Here is an 18,233-nt window from a genome sequence, read left to right on the forward strand (position 1 = left end):
AAAATTATAGCTCACCAACTTCAAATGTTCCATTACTGGCATACCATTTTTTAAAAATAATTAGATCTGGTTTCCTTATCAATCACAGGACCAGATAATTTCTTTACACCTAACCCTCCAGGAGTTTACACTTCATCTTATTAGATCTAGCTACAACGTTTTAGAGTCCAGAGAAGCAGCAATGGCAATATCGCTGCTTTGTTAAGAAATACTAACACCCTGAGGACTGCACAGGCTACATTTGTAAACTTGCTTGAGAGTCAGAGCTTCAGTTCCACTTGCTGATATCCAACGGCTTGCATCTCACAAGCTAGTACTGGTACGTCATGGATCACAGGATTTTTACCCCACTCCTCCCATTAACCCTACTCTTTGTCACAGATCAATTCCTAGTCACTACTTTTTGGTGACCTTGGTGTCATCTTTGATTCAGATTAACATTGCACCACAATTGCCCAGCTGATAAAAACAGGTTATCTTATTCTTAGACGCCTAAGATCCTTACAAAGTTACATCAATGTTTTTTTTCCCTCCCTTCATACACTGATGGACGATTTCTTCATATCATGATTATATTATTGTAATTCGTCTATTGTGGTGTTCCCAGATACTTGTCACAGTAGACTACAGACTCTTCAAAATTTAGCTGCCTGATTATTACGTAAAGCCCGCAGATTTGATCAACGCATCTACCCTACTCATAAACTTTATTGGCTTCTCATTTATTACAAACCGTATTTAAAATTTTCTATCTTGCATACAAGCTGTCCATCTTGGTACACCTTCTTACCTCTTCTCCTTCATCATCCTTACATTCCCAGTCACCTACTTAGATCTCTGGACACGAACTGTTTAGCTCTCTCGTCTCCCTGTATCGCTGTGAAACCACAAGCTCAACAGCTTTGTTTCTTTGCTGCCCCCAAATTTTGGAATGATCTGCCATCCCCAATAAGAACTGAAGCTTCTCATTACAAATTTAAGCAACTCTTGAAAACCCATTTTTTCATTTAGCCTTTGGGCTATCCCCACCTCCACCTACTTGAACAACCGAGACCTGCATTTACCAGAACCATACTTCAGTCTCCTCACCTCTTGTCCTTGTTCCCTTCCCATTTTTTGTACGAGTGATTCTATCCTATTGAATTTGGCGTTCCTTTCTTCTTGTTTTTAATTACATATTGTAAACTACTTTGACCAACTGTGTTGTTTTAGTGGTATATCAAATTTTTAAATAAACTATAACCCAGCAGTCTGAACTGGTTTGGACGGACTAATGGAAAGCAAAGCAAATTAGCAGGTAAGGCCCAATTTTCCTTTCTTTGGTACCCCTCCTTTTTTATGTGACACCTCTGAATGCAGTAGCTTTTTCTCTCTAAGGCTTGCTTTGCAAATTCTTCCCCCATTTTGATGGGTAATTTGTTACTTTATTCCACCTGCAGGTGGTGAAGATGATGAAGAGACAAAGAAGAAGAAACGAGAAAAGCAGCGGAAAAGGGACAGATGCCGTGACCGTGCTATGGACAGGTGTGTAAGTGGTTTGCCCTGAATAAAATAGTAACTGGATTTGGGAATTGCTCTGCCTTTAACATTGAGGATTAGAACAGCACTACTCTTTAGCCCTCAGCAAATTTCTTTTTATTTTTTTCTCTTTCCGTTATACTTTTCCTTCTTGGTCTCTGTCCTGTCTGCCCTCTAATGTGGCTTCTTTTGAATAAAGACATGCTGCCACTCTTGTCCCCACACAGGTTGTATGTGTTGTCTTGTCAGCCTTAAGCTGCTTTATACTTGGGTTCTCGGGGCACAGGTGTCACGGTTGTGCCCATGTTTCGTGCTCTCCCCTCGCCACCCTGGTCGGCAGACCTGTGGCTGCAATGGACTGTACTGGTTACTGTCACCCGTTCCAGATTTCAGTCCCGGTCCGGATCTTCCAGACTGCCCGACTTGCTCTTTTTGTTTGAACCTGCACAGCACACGTAGTTGCCTGGTGATTGCTGCAGTGAGCCTCATCTGCTGCTGGGCTTATTAGCCATTTGAAACTCTCTGCTCTGCCTTGCATCGCCTAAGGCCCTGAGGTTTGTCGGTGTGCTGTGTGCAAGTCTGCCTGGTCCTGGTTTTTACTGTATTGACTCCTGTTGATTTCTAGTTAGTTCTGTGTGTAGTTTAGTTTAGGGCTATTGTTTGTTTCTTAGTCTTGTTCCTGGTTTGCAGTTCTTTGTGTAGTTCTTAGGTTCTGTGTTGTCTGTCTTTTGTGGCTGCTTGCAGCTTCTAGTTCTGGCCCTTGTCTGTCCGTACTTGTTTCCTGTGTTAGTGGCTGCTTGCAGCTTTCAGTCTCTGTTCCCTAGCTTGTCCACTCCCTGCCTTGTGTTGTATTGTCTGTCTGTGAGTCCTAGCCCAGTTTCTTGCCTTTTTGCCCTTGTTCATTCCTTTCCCCTCTGACCCTCAGTTCCTGTGCTGCCTAGTGGATATCCAGTCCCGGCCCTGTCCAGTAAGTCCTGCCGGCCGCCTGGAGCCAGGGGCTCAACTTCTGGGGAAAGGCAGCTAAGTGCAGGTGAAGTCTCACTGTTTGTCAGAGTTCTGCCTTGCCTCTGGTGTGGGGTGGTTTTGCCTGCCGCTGCTGCTCCTCGGCAGTGGTCCAAGGGCTCACAAACCTAGTTCCAGCTTTGAAACGTGACAACAGGTTTGTTTGTTACAGATCTTTATACACTGCCCAGGTTTTAATGGTCAACTCCAGTAACAGAAGAAAGAGAAAGTAAAACTTAGAGGCACTGCCTTAGACCCTCCTGCACCCCAGCACAAAGAAGGAACTTACTGCCCAAAAATTTGAAATAGCAGGCCTTGAGAGACAACCTTTTGAAGATATTTTAGAATTGAGTTTCAAAGATATGGGGCTAACATGTAAAATCCAGAATTGTGGATTATTTCATAATGCTCTTTTATTCTTTATTTGGTTTCTTACTATAATGCCCTTCTAAATGGGCAGTCAGGATAGGTTAGAAAATACTAGTTACAGAAATCAGGAAAGGAAGTACAATTCTTTATAGGGAAGGGGTCAAGGAGATCACTATCCATCTAACTACCTGCCAAAGTCCATGGTTCCATTGCCATGGATGGGCCCAATAGCCCTGAGTAGGGTTACCATATTTTGTCTTCTGAAAAAGAGGACACGTCACGCCCCCTGTCACATGTTCCCCTCCCCTGGGTCACATATTCCCCTCCCCTTACTTACTATCTACTGCCCTGGTGGTCTAGTGACCTCTTCGGGGCAGGAAAGAGCCTCCTCTTTCCTGGCCAGAGCGCTGCCTTGCCCTGCTTCCTTCTCGGTCTTGGCTCGGGATTCAAAATGGCCAACGAGAGTTGAAGTCTCGCGATGCCGCTTTAACTCTCGGTGGCCGTTTTGAATCCCGAGCCGAGACTGAGAACGATGCAGGGCAAGGGTAGGCAGCACTCTGGGCAGGAAAGAGGGGGCTCTTTTCCTGCCCCGAAGAGGTCACTAGACCACCAGGGCAGATAGTAAGTAAGGAGAGGGGAGACCCATGGCGCCACCCCGCCCGTTTGGCCAGAAATCCAGACAAGCGGGCTGGCAAAACCCGCCGGACGCCCCGGACATGTCCTCAAAAAGAGGACATGTCCGGGGAAATCCGGTCATATGGTAACCCTAGCCCTGAGGATGCAAGGGAAAATAGGTGGATTTTCAGTATAGCCTCAACCGAGTGTCAATTTCATAGTGCCAAAACTGTCCCAGAATCCTTTTTCTGCCTGCTTTCAGGTTCAGCTGAAAGGCTATGACTATGGTTTTGGCTGAAACTGACTCTGTTTTCGGTGGAAACTGAAAATTTGTGCTTTGTCCTGTTTTGTGTCTCTTCCTCCTCCTCCAAACAGAAGTTGCTGTGTCGTTTCCCCCCCCCCCCCCCCCTTATCATATAATCCCTAGTGGTCTAGGAGTGATCCACAGTTGCTCTTGTCCTTGTTGGATTTGCCACTAGAGATCATAGCAGCCATTTTAAGAGCAATCTCGCAAGACTGCTGCAAGAAGTCACAGCAGCCATTTTGTGAGTAGAGCTGACATGGGCAAGAGTGACTTGGGATCACTCCTGCCCTGAGTATAGACCACCAGAGATTATAAAGTAGTCTTGGAGGGAGGGGGGCTACTCATTGCATTCTGTGGGGTTGGGGATTTTTTTTTTTTTTTTTGGGGGGGGGGGGGGGGGGGGAGGGGGTATAATGCAATTTGCAAGTAATGCAGTTATGATCTTGCATAATAGTTTTATATGGTAAATAGAATGCTCCAAAAAGAAAACTTTTGATACAAAAGTTTATAAAGCATTTAGGATGATAAGCTCCTTGGGAATTAGCCTCTCTGTGGAGAGATATCATTTACTGCTACTACATGTACACAGTGTTGTACTCGTTAAAAGCAGATACTTTCTCTGTCCCTAGTGGGCTCACAATCTAAGGTTTTTGTACCTTAAATGAGTTGCTCAGGGTCACAAAAAGCTGCAGTGGGAATTGTGGCACAAAGTCAACTACTATAAAAGCACTGTGGAGCTGAGGTCTGTGTGCAGAGGCTACTTTTCTTGGAGGTAAAATATGGTCTCATTTAAATTATTATATATATTTTGGTTTGGATACTATCTGGGCAATTCTAAAGAATTTTCAGGCTCTGTTGGGTATGATGAAGATGCAGCGGCTAGATTCTATGAGAAAGGAGCCTGTAGAGATTGTTGTCCGAGGACAAGCAGGCTGCTTGTTCTGACGATTGGGTCGTCGTCCGCGACGGCCCAGGAGACCGGCAAATATCTAAGCAAACAAAAACTTTCTAGAACGCACTGGCGTGGGTAGAGCGAACCGCGCATGCGCAAACATCTTCCTGCGGCACGAGCGAGCCCTCAGTTCTCTTTCATTCGTGTCTGGAGTGACACGACATTCCGCATTGTTCATTTTTTGCCCAGGAGACAGACTTCTAGCGTTACCGCTCCCGTTTTTTATTCTTTTTCTTCGTTTTTGTGGTTTTTTTCTTAGAATTAAAAAAAAAAAAAAACAATTGTTTTCCCTTTAGTGGAAAAAACTAAAGAAATAAAGTTTTCCTTTCTTTCGTCGCAGCCGGCTTTTAGGCTGCTCAGCTTCGGCAGGGTTTTATTTTCCTTTTTTGTACCTTTTTAATTGGCACAATTGAGTCCTTTAATTTTGCAGCGCCATTTTTCCGTCCACGTCATCGAGGACACCCAGTGGCTTCAAGCGTTGTACTCGGTGCAACCGGACCATCTCGGGTACCGACCCCCCACGCGTGGTGTCTCCAGTGCCTTGGGCCCAATCATTTGCCAGCAGCTTGTAAGCTGTGTTCTTGAATGAAAAAACGGACCCAAGTGTCTCGGGAGGCTCCACGTGAAAAACGTTTTGCGGATCGGTCCGGTCCTTCGACGTCTTGCATCGTACCATGAGGTCAGCTGCGTCAATGTCAAGGGAAGCATCAACTTTGAGAGTGCAGGTAATGGCTGCTAAACGACCATATCGAGCTGGGAACATGTCGCACGGTACCGAGAGTGCCAGGGAGCCGAGGGATTCGGCACCCAAGAAGCGTCGGCGCCGAAAGGACCCGCTCGCCCTCTATACAAGAGGTGCCGAAGCGTCAGTCTTCTGGCAGCCTGGTACCGGCTCTCGAGCCCACCTCAGATTCTGCCACCGGCTCCTCAGCCTTTCCGATGGAAGCTTTTGACGAGCGTATCAGGGCCCTTCTTCCAGAGCTTCTGGGGGGATTGCTGCTCCAGTCTACTTCGATGCCAGGGGTGCTTGCGCCTTCTGCACCGACGAAGCGGTATCTGGTCCTTTGCCTATGGTGAGGTACCCCGTCCTCGTGCCGCTTGTGCATCGGCGTCTGCTGTCAGCCGGGTCGACTCTCTGACGACGGCAGAGGAAGTTTCGCCGCAGTCCAGCAGGGGTCGACTTCTCAACATCCCCCTCGAGTCGTCGTTCCTCTGTGTCGAGACGTGTTCGGGCCTGCTCTTAGAGAGCTTCTGTCCGATACCAATGATGAGCGTTTGTGGGAGGAGAGGAAGATCCCAGATACTTTCTGAAGAAGTCATATGGGGTCCCTCTGATCCTACTCCGCCAATTGAAAAAAGGATGTCTCCCGCCTGAGAGTCTTTCTTTTTCTTCCTTTGTTCGGGAAATGTCTAAGGATTTCCCTTCCCTATGGAGGTTGTGGATGAGCCCAGGGCCGAGATGCTCGAGGTCTTGGATTATCCTTCTCCACCTACAGAGTTGCAACGGCTCCCTTGCATAACACACTCATGGAAGTTCTTATGCTGAACCTGGTCGTTCCCTCTCTCTAATCCAAGTGGTCCCCAGAAAAGCTGAGTCCCAGTACAGAGTCCACGGAGAGCCGGTAATGGTGAAGTCTCAACTACCTCACAATCCCATGGTGGTGGATTCTGCTGTCAGAAAGCCAAGAGCACTAGGGACTATGCCTTGGCGCCCCCAAGCAGAGAGTCTAGGACCTTGGATTCTTTGGGAGAAAGACGTATCAGGGCCGATATGCTCGCAGCCAAGATTCAAACATACCAGCTCTACACGAGCATCCACTTGCGGAACTCGGTGAGGCAACTGTCCAGTTTGGTCAAAGCACTTCCTCCGGAGCTCGGCACACCTTTTCACCAGGTGCTGCCTGGATGTCTCAGCGCCATCTGAAACTAAACGTGACCAAGACTGAGCTTCTTATCTTTCCCCTAAACCAACCTCTCCTCCTCCCCCATTCTCTATTTCTGTGGGATAACACTCTCATCCTTCTGTCTCATCAGCTCGTAACCTTTGGGTCCATCTTCGACTCCTCCCTCTCCTTCTCTGCACATATTCAACAGACTGCTAAAACCTGTCGTTTCTTTCTCTCTATATCAGCAAAATTCGCCCTTCCTTCTGAGCACACTACCAGAACCCTCATCCACGCTCTTATCACCTCTCGCTTAGACTATTGCAACTTGCTTCTCACAGGTCTCCCACTTAGCCATCTCTCTCCTCTTCAATCGGTTCAAAATTATGCTGCACGACTATATTCTGCCAGGGTCGTTATGCTCATATTAGCCCTCTCCTGGCTTCCTATCCGTTTCCGCATACAGTTCAAACTCCTCTTCTTGACCTATAAGTGCATTCACATCTGCAGCTTCTCAGTACCTCTCCACTCTCATCTCTCCCTACATTCCTCCCCGGGAACTCCGTTCACTGGGTAAATCTCTCTTATCTGCACCCTTCTCCTCCACTACTAACTCCAGACTCTGTTCCTTTATCTTGCTGCACCATATGCCTGGAATAGACTTCCTGAGCCGGTACGTCAAGCTCCATCTCTGACCGTCTTCAACTCTAAGCTAAAAGCCCACCTTTTTGATGCTGCTTTTAACTCCTAAACCTTGTTCACTTGTTCAGAACCCTTATTTATCATCCTCACTTTACTATTCCCTTATCTCTGTTTGTCCTGTTTGTCTGTCCTACTTAGATTATAAGCTCTGTCGACAGAGGACTGTCTCTTCATGTTCAAGTGTACAGCGCTGCGTACATCTAGTAGCGCTATAGAAATAAGTAGTAGTGGTAAGGCAGCAGAAGGCATGTGACAGATTGCTGGCCAGGGGTACTTACGACACTTTCGATGTGGCATCCCGAGTAGCTGCTCAAGGTATAGTGATGCACAGACTCTCATGGCTGCGCGTCTTTGACCTGGATCATAAGACCCAGCAGCGAATGGCGGATGTTCCTTGCCGGGGGAGATAACCTTTTTGTCGAAAAGTAGAGGATATAGTCGATCAGATCAAGAAGCATCATGATGCTATGGATTCTCTCCCCCGCCGGGCGTCTTCTGCTAACCACCTCCTCATCTAGGAGGTTTTTTTGAGGGAAGAGGAGTGCTCCCTATTCCTATAATAGGCTCAGTCCCAGCGTGCTCGTTCCCATCAACGGCGTGCGCGCAATGTCCCGGCGGCTCCCCAGCAAAAAGCAAGGGACGGGCTTTAGACTGGCTCCAGTGCAGCATAGCCTCGGAAAAAAGTGTCCGTGCCAGACGGCTTGCCTGTCAGGGGGGAGGTTGATATTTTTTCACCAAGGTGGCCCTCTTATAACCTCCGACAGGTGGATTCTTCAAATAGTCCGGTTAGGATACACCCTCAAACTGATATCCAAACCTCCACATTGCCCTTTACAGCTCCCAGCACAGGCAGGTACTTGCAGAGGAACTCTCTGCCCTTCTAAAGGCCAATGTGGTCAAACCCGTTCCACCATGGGAAGAAGGGCTGGGATTCTATTCCAGGTACTTCCTTGTGCGAAAGAAAACAGGGGGGATGTGTCCCATCGTAGACCTAAGGGCCCTGAACAATTTCATAGTCCGAGAAAAGTTCAGGATGGTTTCCCTGGGCACCCTTCTTCCCATGATCACACATCACTTACACACACAAAATGTCCACCCTAAAAAAACACCCATAACAACCCAACTCTGTGTACAACCTATCAATAACTTACCAGACCAAAGGCACAATAACCAACCAAAAGGAAAAAAACTCCATATACGAAAACAACCAACAAAAAGAGGAAAAAAAAACAACAAATTCAACCAACGAGGAAACAGACAACTAATAAAATAAACACATCGAATCCCCCCACAGAACCATACCGATCAATCCAAATAGGATACATTAATGCAAGAACAGCAGTAAGCAATTCAGTAGATAAACTGGATTACCACAGACAATTTAGACCACCTATTCATCACAGAAACCTGGTTCCACAGCCCTACAGACCCCGCCATTTTAGAGACATGCCCACCAGAATACAAAATCACCCACTGGACAAGATATGGAAAAAGAGGTGGGGGAATAGCTATCATTTACAAATCTGAGTTCACCATTGCAACCACTGGTGAATCCACCTCATCACAACTTGAAATCACCTCGGCAAGAATTAATCATCCAAACCTACTAGAACACCTCAACGCTATTCTATTCTACAGGCCACCAGGAAAGTGGCAAGACGCCCAAACACAACTTATGGACTTCATCTCAAACACATATGTATCTGCCTCAAACATCCTCATAATAGGAGATATCAACCTACACCTTGAAGACGACACCTCAACAGGAACACGAGAATACAAAGAATTTTTAAAACTTTGGGATCTACATGCACCTAACACTCAACCAACACACACAAAAGGACACACACTAGACATTATCACACACAAATTCGACCCAGACTCAACTATCCTAGTCACTGAGACAAGATGGACACCCACACTATGGTCAGACCACCATAAAGCACATGTTTCCCTTCACTGGCAAAAAATACACAGAAGCGCAATCAACAAACATGAGCAAACAACAACATACACCACGAGAGGAAAAATGGACCCCACAACATTCTGGCAGCAGATCTACCAAAATGAATGGTTAACAAATCCAGACACCATCCGATTCCTCCAAGAATGGGACGATATATGTAAAATAACATTACACAAAATTGCCCCTATCCAAACTGGAACATCACATAGGAAAAAATCAAATCCATGGTTTACCGAAGAGCTGAAAAAACTCAAAACACAAGTTAGGAAACTAGAACGCGCATGGAACAAAAAGAAGGATGAACAAACACTAAATGCCTGGAAACTACTTTGGAGGAAATACAAATACACCATAAAACAGACTAAAAGACTACACTACAAGACAATCATTGGATCAAACTACAAAGACACACACAAACTCTTCTTCCTTGTGAACAAATTGCTAGACACCACACCAGTTACAAACAACAACAAAGACATACCAAGTGTTGACAACCTTGCGAAATACTTCAAAGAGAAAATTATTCAACTACGACTCAAAATACCCACCAGCCCTACTGAATATGCCACACTCCTAGACTGTCTAGACCTAGAAGACGGAAAATATACCCAGCAGACAGAACCTGGACTGAATTCGAAATACTATCAGAAGACCTCATCTCTGAAACACTCAAAAGATTCGCCAAATCCAACTGCAAACTAGACATATGCCCAAACAACCTCATGAAATCAGCCCCTCAACAATTCATAACAGACCTAACGAACCATGTAAACTCCATGCTACAAAGCGGGCTTTTCCCAAAAGAAAAAGGAAATATTCTACTCACCCCAATACCCAAGGATGCAAAGAAAAGTGCAAGTGAAATAACTAATTACTGACCAGTAGCATCCATACCACTAATAACCAAAATAACCGAAGGGATGGTAACAAAACAACTTGCAAACGATCTAGACAAATTCTCAATACTGCATGATGCCCAATCAGGATTCCGATCGAACCACAGCACCGAAACAGTACTAATTACACTAATGACTAAATTTAAACAAATGATTGCAACCGGCAACAATATACTCCTTCTACCACGGAATCCTACTGCATATACTTGAATACTTTGGCATCGGAGGCAATGTCCTAAACTGGTTCAAGGGGTTCCTAACCTTACGCTCATACCAGGTCACATCAAATTCAACTACGTCTGCAGCATGGACACCAGAATGTGGAGTACCGCAAGGATCACCCCTCTCACCAACTATCTTCAACCTAATGATGACACCCCTGGCAAAACTTCTAGCAAGCCATAACCTTAACCCACATATATACGCTGACGATGTAACAATATATATCCCTTTCAAACAAGACATTAAAGAAATCCACAATGAAATCAACCAAAGCTTACACATCATGAACACCTGGGCAGATGCATTTCGTTTGAAACTGAATGCAGAAAAAACTCAATGCCTGATACCTCCCAATACAACATGAATGAATTCACCGCTATAAACACACCAAAACTAAATCTTCCAATTTCTGAAACTTTAAAAATCCTTGGAGTCACTATTGACCGCCACCTATCACTCAAAAATCACGCAAACACAACCAAAAAGATGTTTTACAGCATGTGGAGACTGAAAAGAATAAGACCATTCTTCCCAAGATCCGTCTTCCGCAGCCTAGTGCAATCACTCGTACTTAGCCATTTGGATTACTGCAACTCACTATACGCAGGTTGTAAAGAGCAAATACTGAAGAAACTTCAAACAGCCCAGAACACAGCTGCCAGACTCATTTTCGGGAAACCAAAATACGTAGGCGCAAAACTCGTACGAGAGAAGCTACACTGGCTCCCACTCAAGGAACGCATCACTTTTAAAGTATGCACACTAGTCCACAAAATCATTCATGGTGAAGCCCCAGCCTACATGTCTGACTTAATAGACCTACCACCTAGAAACGCTAAAAGATCATCCCGAACTTTCCTGAACCTCCACTTCCCTAATTGCAAAGGCATAAAATACAAAGTGATGCACGCATCAACCTTTTCTTATATGAGCACGCAATTTTGGAACAATCTTCCACGTAACCTGAAGGCGACCAACTTGCTGACCGACTTCCGCAAACTATTGAAGACTCATCTCTTTGAAAATATCTATCGAAAGGATCAAAACACATGAAGTCTACGCACACTGTTAGTAATACATCAATACATTCTCATCTGTACTCTCATTTTAACATACCTAAACCTTAATCTACAGGTAAAATGCAATACCCGAACGTTTTTCGCGCTATTGTTCTATAGACCTATCAGTATCCGTTGTTCTTCCTTTGTTCCATTGTTTTGTTCCATTGTACTATTCTCTTAACGATACGTAGAATCTGTTTTAAACTCAATGCCTAACAATGTAACCACAATAGAGTTGTAACAAATTGTACTTCCATTAATGCAATGTATTGTAAGCCACACTGAGCCCGCAAATAGGTGGGAAAACGTGGGATGCAAATGCAATAAAATAAATAAATAAATAAAATGATTCAGGAAAATGATTGGCTATGCTCTCTGGACTTAAAGGATGCCTATATTCACATCTCGATGCTCACAGGAAATATCTTCGATTTCGGTTGGGAACTCTGCACTTTCAGTACTGTGTTCTGCCCTTTGGTCTTGCGTCTGCGCCCAGGGTTTTCACAAAGTGCCTGGCAGTTGTTGCAGCGTTGCTACGCAGACTTGGGAGTGCATGTGTTGCCTTATCTCGACGATTGGCTGGTGAAGAGCACCTCGTAAGCAGACGCTCTACAGTCCATGCGGATGACTATTTGGGTGGTAGAACTTCTGGGCTTCGTAATCAGTTATCCCAAGTCCCATCTTGTCCCGGTTAAAAAATTGGAGTTCATTGGAGCTCTGTTGGACAAATGGACGTCACGAGCTTATCTTCCCCAGGCAAGGGCAGACAATCTCCTGGCCCTAGTGTCCATGGCTCGAGCGTCTCAACAGATCACAGCTCGGCAGATGTTGAGACTATTAGGACACATAGCTTCCACAGTTCATGTAACTTCCATGGCACGCCTACATATGAGATCAGCTTAATGGACTCTAGCTTCCCAGTGGTGCCAGGCCACAGGGGATCTAGAGGATGTGATCCGTCTCTCCACCGACTTTTGCAGTTCCCTTCAATGGACCATTCGATCCAATTTGACCTTGGGACGTCCATTCCAAATTAGTTAGCCACAAAAATTGCTGACGATGGATGCGGGGAGCTCATGTAGATGGACTTCACACTTCAGGGTGCTTGGTCCTTTCAGGAAAAGGGTCTTCAGATCAACCTCATGGAATTACGAGCGATCTGGAACACACTGAAGGCTGTCCAACCACATGATATTGATTCAGACAGACAATCAGGTTGCTATGTATTGCACCAACAAGCAAGGGGGCACCGGATCTCGCCATCTGTGTCAGGAAGCCGTTCGGATGTGGCTTTGGGCATGCCATCACAGCATGTTTCTCCAAGCCACATATCTGGCAGGCATAAACAGTCTGGCTGACAGGTTGAGCAGGGGCATGCAACCTCATGAGTGGTCACTCAACATGGGCGTTGTCCACAAGATCTTCCGAGCGTGGGGTATCCCCTTGGTGGATCTTTTTGCCACGCAGATCAATCACAAGGTCCCTCAATTCTGTTCCAGACTTCAGGCCTACGACAGACTGGCGTCAGATGCTTTTCTCCTGCATTGGGGGACAGGCCTGTCTGTATGCGTTCCTCCCATACCTCTAGTAGGGGAAGACTTTGCTGAAACTCAAGCAAGACCGCGGAACAATGATTGTGGTTGTTCTCTTCTGGCCTTGTCAGATCTGGTTTCTTCTTCTTCTGGAGTTGTCTTCCGAAGAACCGTGGAGATTGGAGTGTTTTCCGACCCTCATACCCAGAATGAGGGGTTGCTTTCTACATCCCAGCCTCCAGTCTCTGGCTCTCACGGCCTAGATGTGGAGAGCTTAGAGGTTGCCTCCTTGGGTCTTTCAGAGGGTGTCTCCCGAGTCTTGCTTCCAGAAAAGATTCCACGAAAAGGTGTTATTCTTTCAAATGCAGGAGGTTTGCCGTCTGGTGTGACAGCAAGGCCCTAGATCCTTTTTCTTGTCCTACACGGACCCTCCTTGAATACCTTCTACACTTACCAGAGTCTGGTCTCAAGACCAACTCAGTAAGAGTTCACCTTAGTGTAATTAGTGCTTATCAATGTGTAGAGGGTAAGCCTATCTCTGGACAGCCTTTAGTTTTTCACTTTATGAGAGGTTTGCTTTTGTCACAGCCCCCTGTCAAACCTCGTAGAATCAGTGAGCTCCAAGCCCTGGTAGTGCATGCACCTTATACCAAGTTTCATCATAACAGTCCTCCGCACTCACGCTAACTTCTTGCCGAAGGTGGTGTTGGAGTTCCATCTTAATCAGTCAATTGTCTTGCCAACATTTTTTCCCTGTCCTCATACCCGCCCTGGTGAAGGCAAGTTGCACACCTTGGACTGTAAGAGAGTATTGGCCTTTTATGTGGAGCGGACAAAGCCCTACAGACAGGCCGCCCAATTGTTTGTTTGTTTCAATCCCAACAGGAGGGAGTCGCCATCGGAAAACACACACTCTCCAGTTGGCTAGCAGATTGCATTTCCTTCTCTTATGCCCAAGCTGGGTTGACTCTAGAGGGCCATGTCATGGCTCGCCATGGCTGTGTCAGCGGCTCACATAAAGTGAGCTTCTATTCAAGAGATTTGCAAGGCTGCAACGTGGTCATCAGTCCACACATTCACATCTCACTACTGCCTTCAGCAGGATACAGGATACCTGATGCGACAGTTGGTTTGGGCAGTCACCAGTGCTGCAGAATCTGTTCGGGGTTTAGCATCCAACTCCATCCTCCTAGGCCCATTTTTCTACTGTTCCAGGCTGCACTCTCAGTTGTGTTTCTTTTCGGGTCAATCTCTGTTATGTCCTCGCCGCTGCGAGGCCCAATTAACCAATGTTCATTGTTTTGAGTGAGCCTGGGTGCCAGGGATACCCCATTCGTGAGAACAGGGAGCCTGCTTGTCCACGGAGAAAGTGAAGATACATACCTGTAGTAGCTATTCTTTGAGGACAGCAGGCTGATTGTTTTACAAACCCACCCTCCTCCCCTTTGGAGTTGTTCTAGTTCTCTGTTTTGCTTTTTATTAAACTGAGGAGCGAGCGGGAACCCGTTTGCGCATGTGCGGTTCGCTCTGCCTGCACGCCAGTGCATTCTAGAAAGTTTTTGTTTGCTTAGAGATTTGCCAGCCTCCTGGGCCGTCGTGGACGACGACCCAATCGTGAGAACAATTAGCCTGCTGTCCTCGGAGAATACCTGCTACAGGTATGTATCTTCACTTTTTCAAGCACAAGTACTGCTCAGCTTATAGTGTTGAAAGAGAAATGATTTTAGAATGAAGTGGTTTATATATCAGAAAATAATTGATAAATGTATTGCTCTTGATTTGTAATTTTTCATAGTCCTTGCATTCAGTGGCATTAATATAATTTTTTTTTTTAATTTAAATTCTGGATTGTGCATCAGGCTGGTATAATGTCTTTAGTGTAGACCAGTATCTGGACACTCTTACCCTATTTTAGTAAGAATCTATTTCATGCTTGCCCTTAATCAAAATGGGAAATATCTCAGTGCTACTGACGCTGGTTACTTGTGCACAGTTTGGGTAAGCATAAAAAGCTGTATTCATGACTATTTTTTCTTCTTTTTTTTTTTTGTTGTTGTTGTTACACATTCAGAGGATATTTAACTACGTCTGCATTGACATGTGAACTTAAATGTGCCAGACTCACATTCACACAACCAATCTTTAGTGTTCAGTTTTGATTTCAGCCAAAACTGGAAAAAACAGTTTCTTATCTTAAATTTAAGGCTAGAAGTTGACTGAAAGTTCACCACATAAAGTAATTGAAAGCGAATTTCAAAGGAAGGGGGAAGTGCAAAAAAATGCTTTGTCTGGTTGAGGTGAACTGGGAGGAGAAAAACAAAGGAATGACTGTGTTGACCCACTGAATGAAGAGGGAGTATAGGTGTAATCGTGGAGGTGAGGTATGGTGGAAGCCTAGTATAAAGGGCCTTGTGAATCAAGGTAAGGATCTTGTGATGGACTTTAAAAGGGACAGGAAACCAGTGATCTTGTTTAAAAAAAAAAAAGGAGTGTAATTTAGTCAGATTAATTGCCCTGGATAGTAAACGGTTATCCATATTATCAGTTGATGGAGTCAAGGAAAGGCAAAACGGTCTACCAATGAACCATGAGGCAATAGATTTAGGTAATGAGAGTGCACCAATATGACAGTGAAGATGGGTGTGGATAGCAGAGTTGTCAGGACTTGGGTAGAAATGAGAATGTCATCTACATAAAAAAAAATGTGTGTGTTCCTGAATCAGAGAGGTAAATGATCGAGCGTAAGGAAGCAAGTACAGAACCCTGGGGACCCCACAGGTAAGAGTATGTTTGGATGATCTAGAAGAGGGGGAGTACAGTTACGGGATATGTTCTCTCCCTGGAGGTGGTAGCTTTCAGTTTTTGAAAGGAGAAAAATGAGCTGAAAAAACAAGGGAACAATTTCAGAAAGGAAATATGCCTAGATATATTTTGGCAATCTTGTCTAACAAAACAAATTTGAGAAAGCAGTGGGGGAGAATAGAAGTATTAAGGGGTAGGATATGACATGGGGTCTGATGCTATTCTTTTCTTTCACAGAATTCAGTTTGCTTGCTCTATTTGCAAATTCCGAAGCTTTGAAGATAAGAAATCCAGAGTCACCTACAGAGCAAGTTTCACAAGGAGACTCTGCAGTACATTGGAACAAACTGCCAGATAAAACTGTGGAATTCTTGCAGGTAACGAACCAGCATGGCCACCTTCAGGGAATATGTCAGAGTCCCTCTTACCCTGAACAGGTAGTATCACCTGCCCATGGTTAATAGCAGAACTGTATATCTGCACAAATTCATGAGAAATGGAAACCATCTCATGTGTCCGTTGCTTGTTTATCCCTTATGAACAAAGTGTACTTGGGAGTTGGCTTTTAGCAGCCCCCCCCCCCCCCCCCCCCAATTCCAGCACATATCCAGCCTCTTTTAAAAATAAAAGCATGGGATCTGTGAAGACTCTTAGTACAGTCGTGCATGTGTCTGATGTGACCTTAATTCCAAAGGTGAGAGAATGCTTTTGTGTTGGAAATAGGTCTCATATAATTTTGCATATATGAAGTAGCATGTAAAATGATAACTTCATAGTGATGGTCTGCTTCTTCCCTATGTTCACTATCAGTGCATTTAGGTGGAATGTCTGTTCCTCAGGGTATTAATCTGCTCTAGTAAAATTTAGAGGGGATATTGTAATGCATAAATGTATTTCTCCGAGGACAAGCAGGCTGCTGCTTCTCACATGTGGGTGACGTCCACGGCAGCCCCAGGTCCGGAAAATCTTCCTAGCAACAACGGTTGCTAAAGCCTGCGAGGTGCGCCACCGCGCATACGCGGCCAACTTCCCACCCCATTCTTCTTTTTCCGCAGTTCTGAGCGGCTGTTTTTGGCGGTTGCTCTGTTGGCCCCAGAGAAGAAAACCTTCATTTTGGCGGTTTTCTTCGCCAATTTCCTTCATTGTCATTCGTTTTCATTCGTGTCAGCTCGCATTTGAGCTGTGCCTTCGTTAAAAAAAAAAAAAAAAAGTAAAACTTTCTTTATTTCTGAGTTTTGGCCTAGATATTTTGGCAAGAAAGTTGAGCAGGGTGGTAGAGCAGCTCCACAGCGGGAAACTAAACTCGACAAAACGCTCCCACCGGGCACCTTCAGCATCTACCTCAGGTAGATGTTTTTATGGGGGAAGGAGGTATGCTCCCTATACTTATCATAAGCGTAGGTACAATCCACCTTCCCACCAGCCTGCTCAGGCTCAACCTCAGCGAGCTCGTTCATGTCAACAGCATGCGCCTCGACAGGCCCCTGCAGCTCCCCAGCAAAAGCAAGGGACGGGCTTTTGACTGGCTCCAGGCGAGCATAGCCGCAATCAAAGTGTCCGTGCCGGACGATTTAATGTTCCGGGGGAGGTTAACATTTTTCACCAAAGGTGGCCTCTTGTAACCTCCGATCGGTGGGTTCTTCAATAGTCCGGCAGGGATACTCCCTCAATTTGATTTCCAAACCTCTAAATTGCCTACCGGGAGCTCAGTCCTTCAGCTTCCAGCACAGGCAGGTACTTGCAGAGGAACTCTCCCCTCTTCTCAGCACCAATGCGGTCGAGCCTGTGCCACCGGGACAAGAAGGGCTGGGATTCTATTCCAGGTACTTCCTTGTGCAAAAGAAAACGGGGGATGCGTCCCATCCTAGACCTAAGGGCCCTGAAAAAATATCTGATTCGAGAAAAGTTCAGGATGCTTTCCCTGGGCACCCTTCTTCCCATGATTCAGGAAAATGACTGGCTATGCTCCCTGGACTTAAGGGATGCTTATACACACATCCCGATACTGCCAGCTCACAGGCAGTATCTTCGATTCCGTCTGGGAACACAGCACTTTCAGTATTGTGTACTGCCTTTGGACTTGTCTCTGCGCCCCTGGTGTTTACCAAATGCCTGGCGGTCGTTGCAGCGTCGCTACGCAGATTGGGAGTGCATATGTTCCCTTATCTTGACAATTGGCTGGTGAAGAACACCTCGGAGGCAGGAGCTCTACGGTCTATGCAGATGACTATTCAACTCCTGGAGCTACTGGGGTTTGTCATAACTACCCAAAGTCTCGTCTTCCAGTTCAGAGACGAGAGTTCATAGGAGCCCTGCTGGACTCGCAGACGGCTCATGCCTACCGTCCCCGAAGCGAGGGCAGACAATCTTCTGTCGCTGGTTCCTTGGAATCAGGTCTGCAGATCATCT

At 45.6% G+C, this 18,233-nt stretch overlaps 1 protein-coding gene across 1 annotated transcript in view; it reads left to right on the forward strand.

Annotated features, from left to right (window-relative positions):
- The window catches only part of AKAP8 (A-kinase anchoring protein 8), a 144,553-nt gene that overhangs the window by 108,972 nt on the left and 17,348 nt on the right, over nucleotides 1-18,233 (forward strand). Inside the window, 4 exon segments of the mRNA XM_030197177.1 lie at nucleotides 1,440-1,524; nucleotides 16,062-16,105; nucleotides 16,108-16,164; nucleotides 16,167-16,201. Of these exon segments, the coding sequence (XP_030053037.1) occupies nucleotides 1,440-1,524; nucleotides 16,062-16,105; nucleotides 16,108-16,164; nucleotides 16,167-16,201 (221 nt within the window).

The sequence above is a fragment of the Microcaecilia unicolor genome, chromosome 3, assembly GCF_901765095.1.
Source record: "Microcaecilia unicolor chromosome 3, aMicUni1.1, whole genome shotgun sequence".
Lineage (NCBI taxonomy): Eukaryota > Metazoa > Chordata > Amphibia > Gymnophiona > Siphonopidae > Microcaecilia > Microcaecilia unicolor.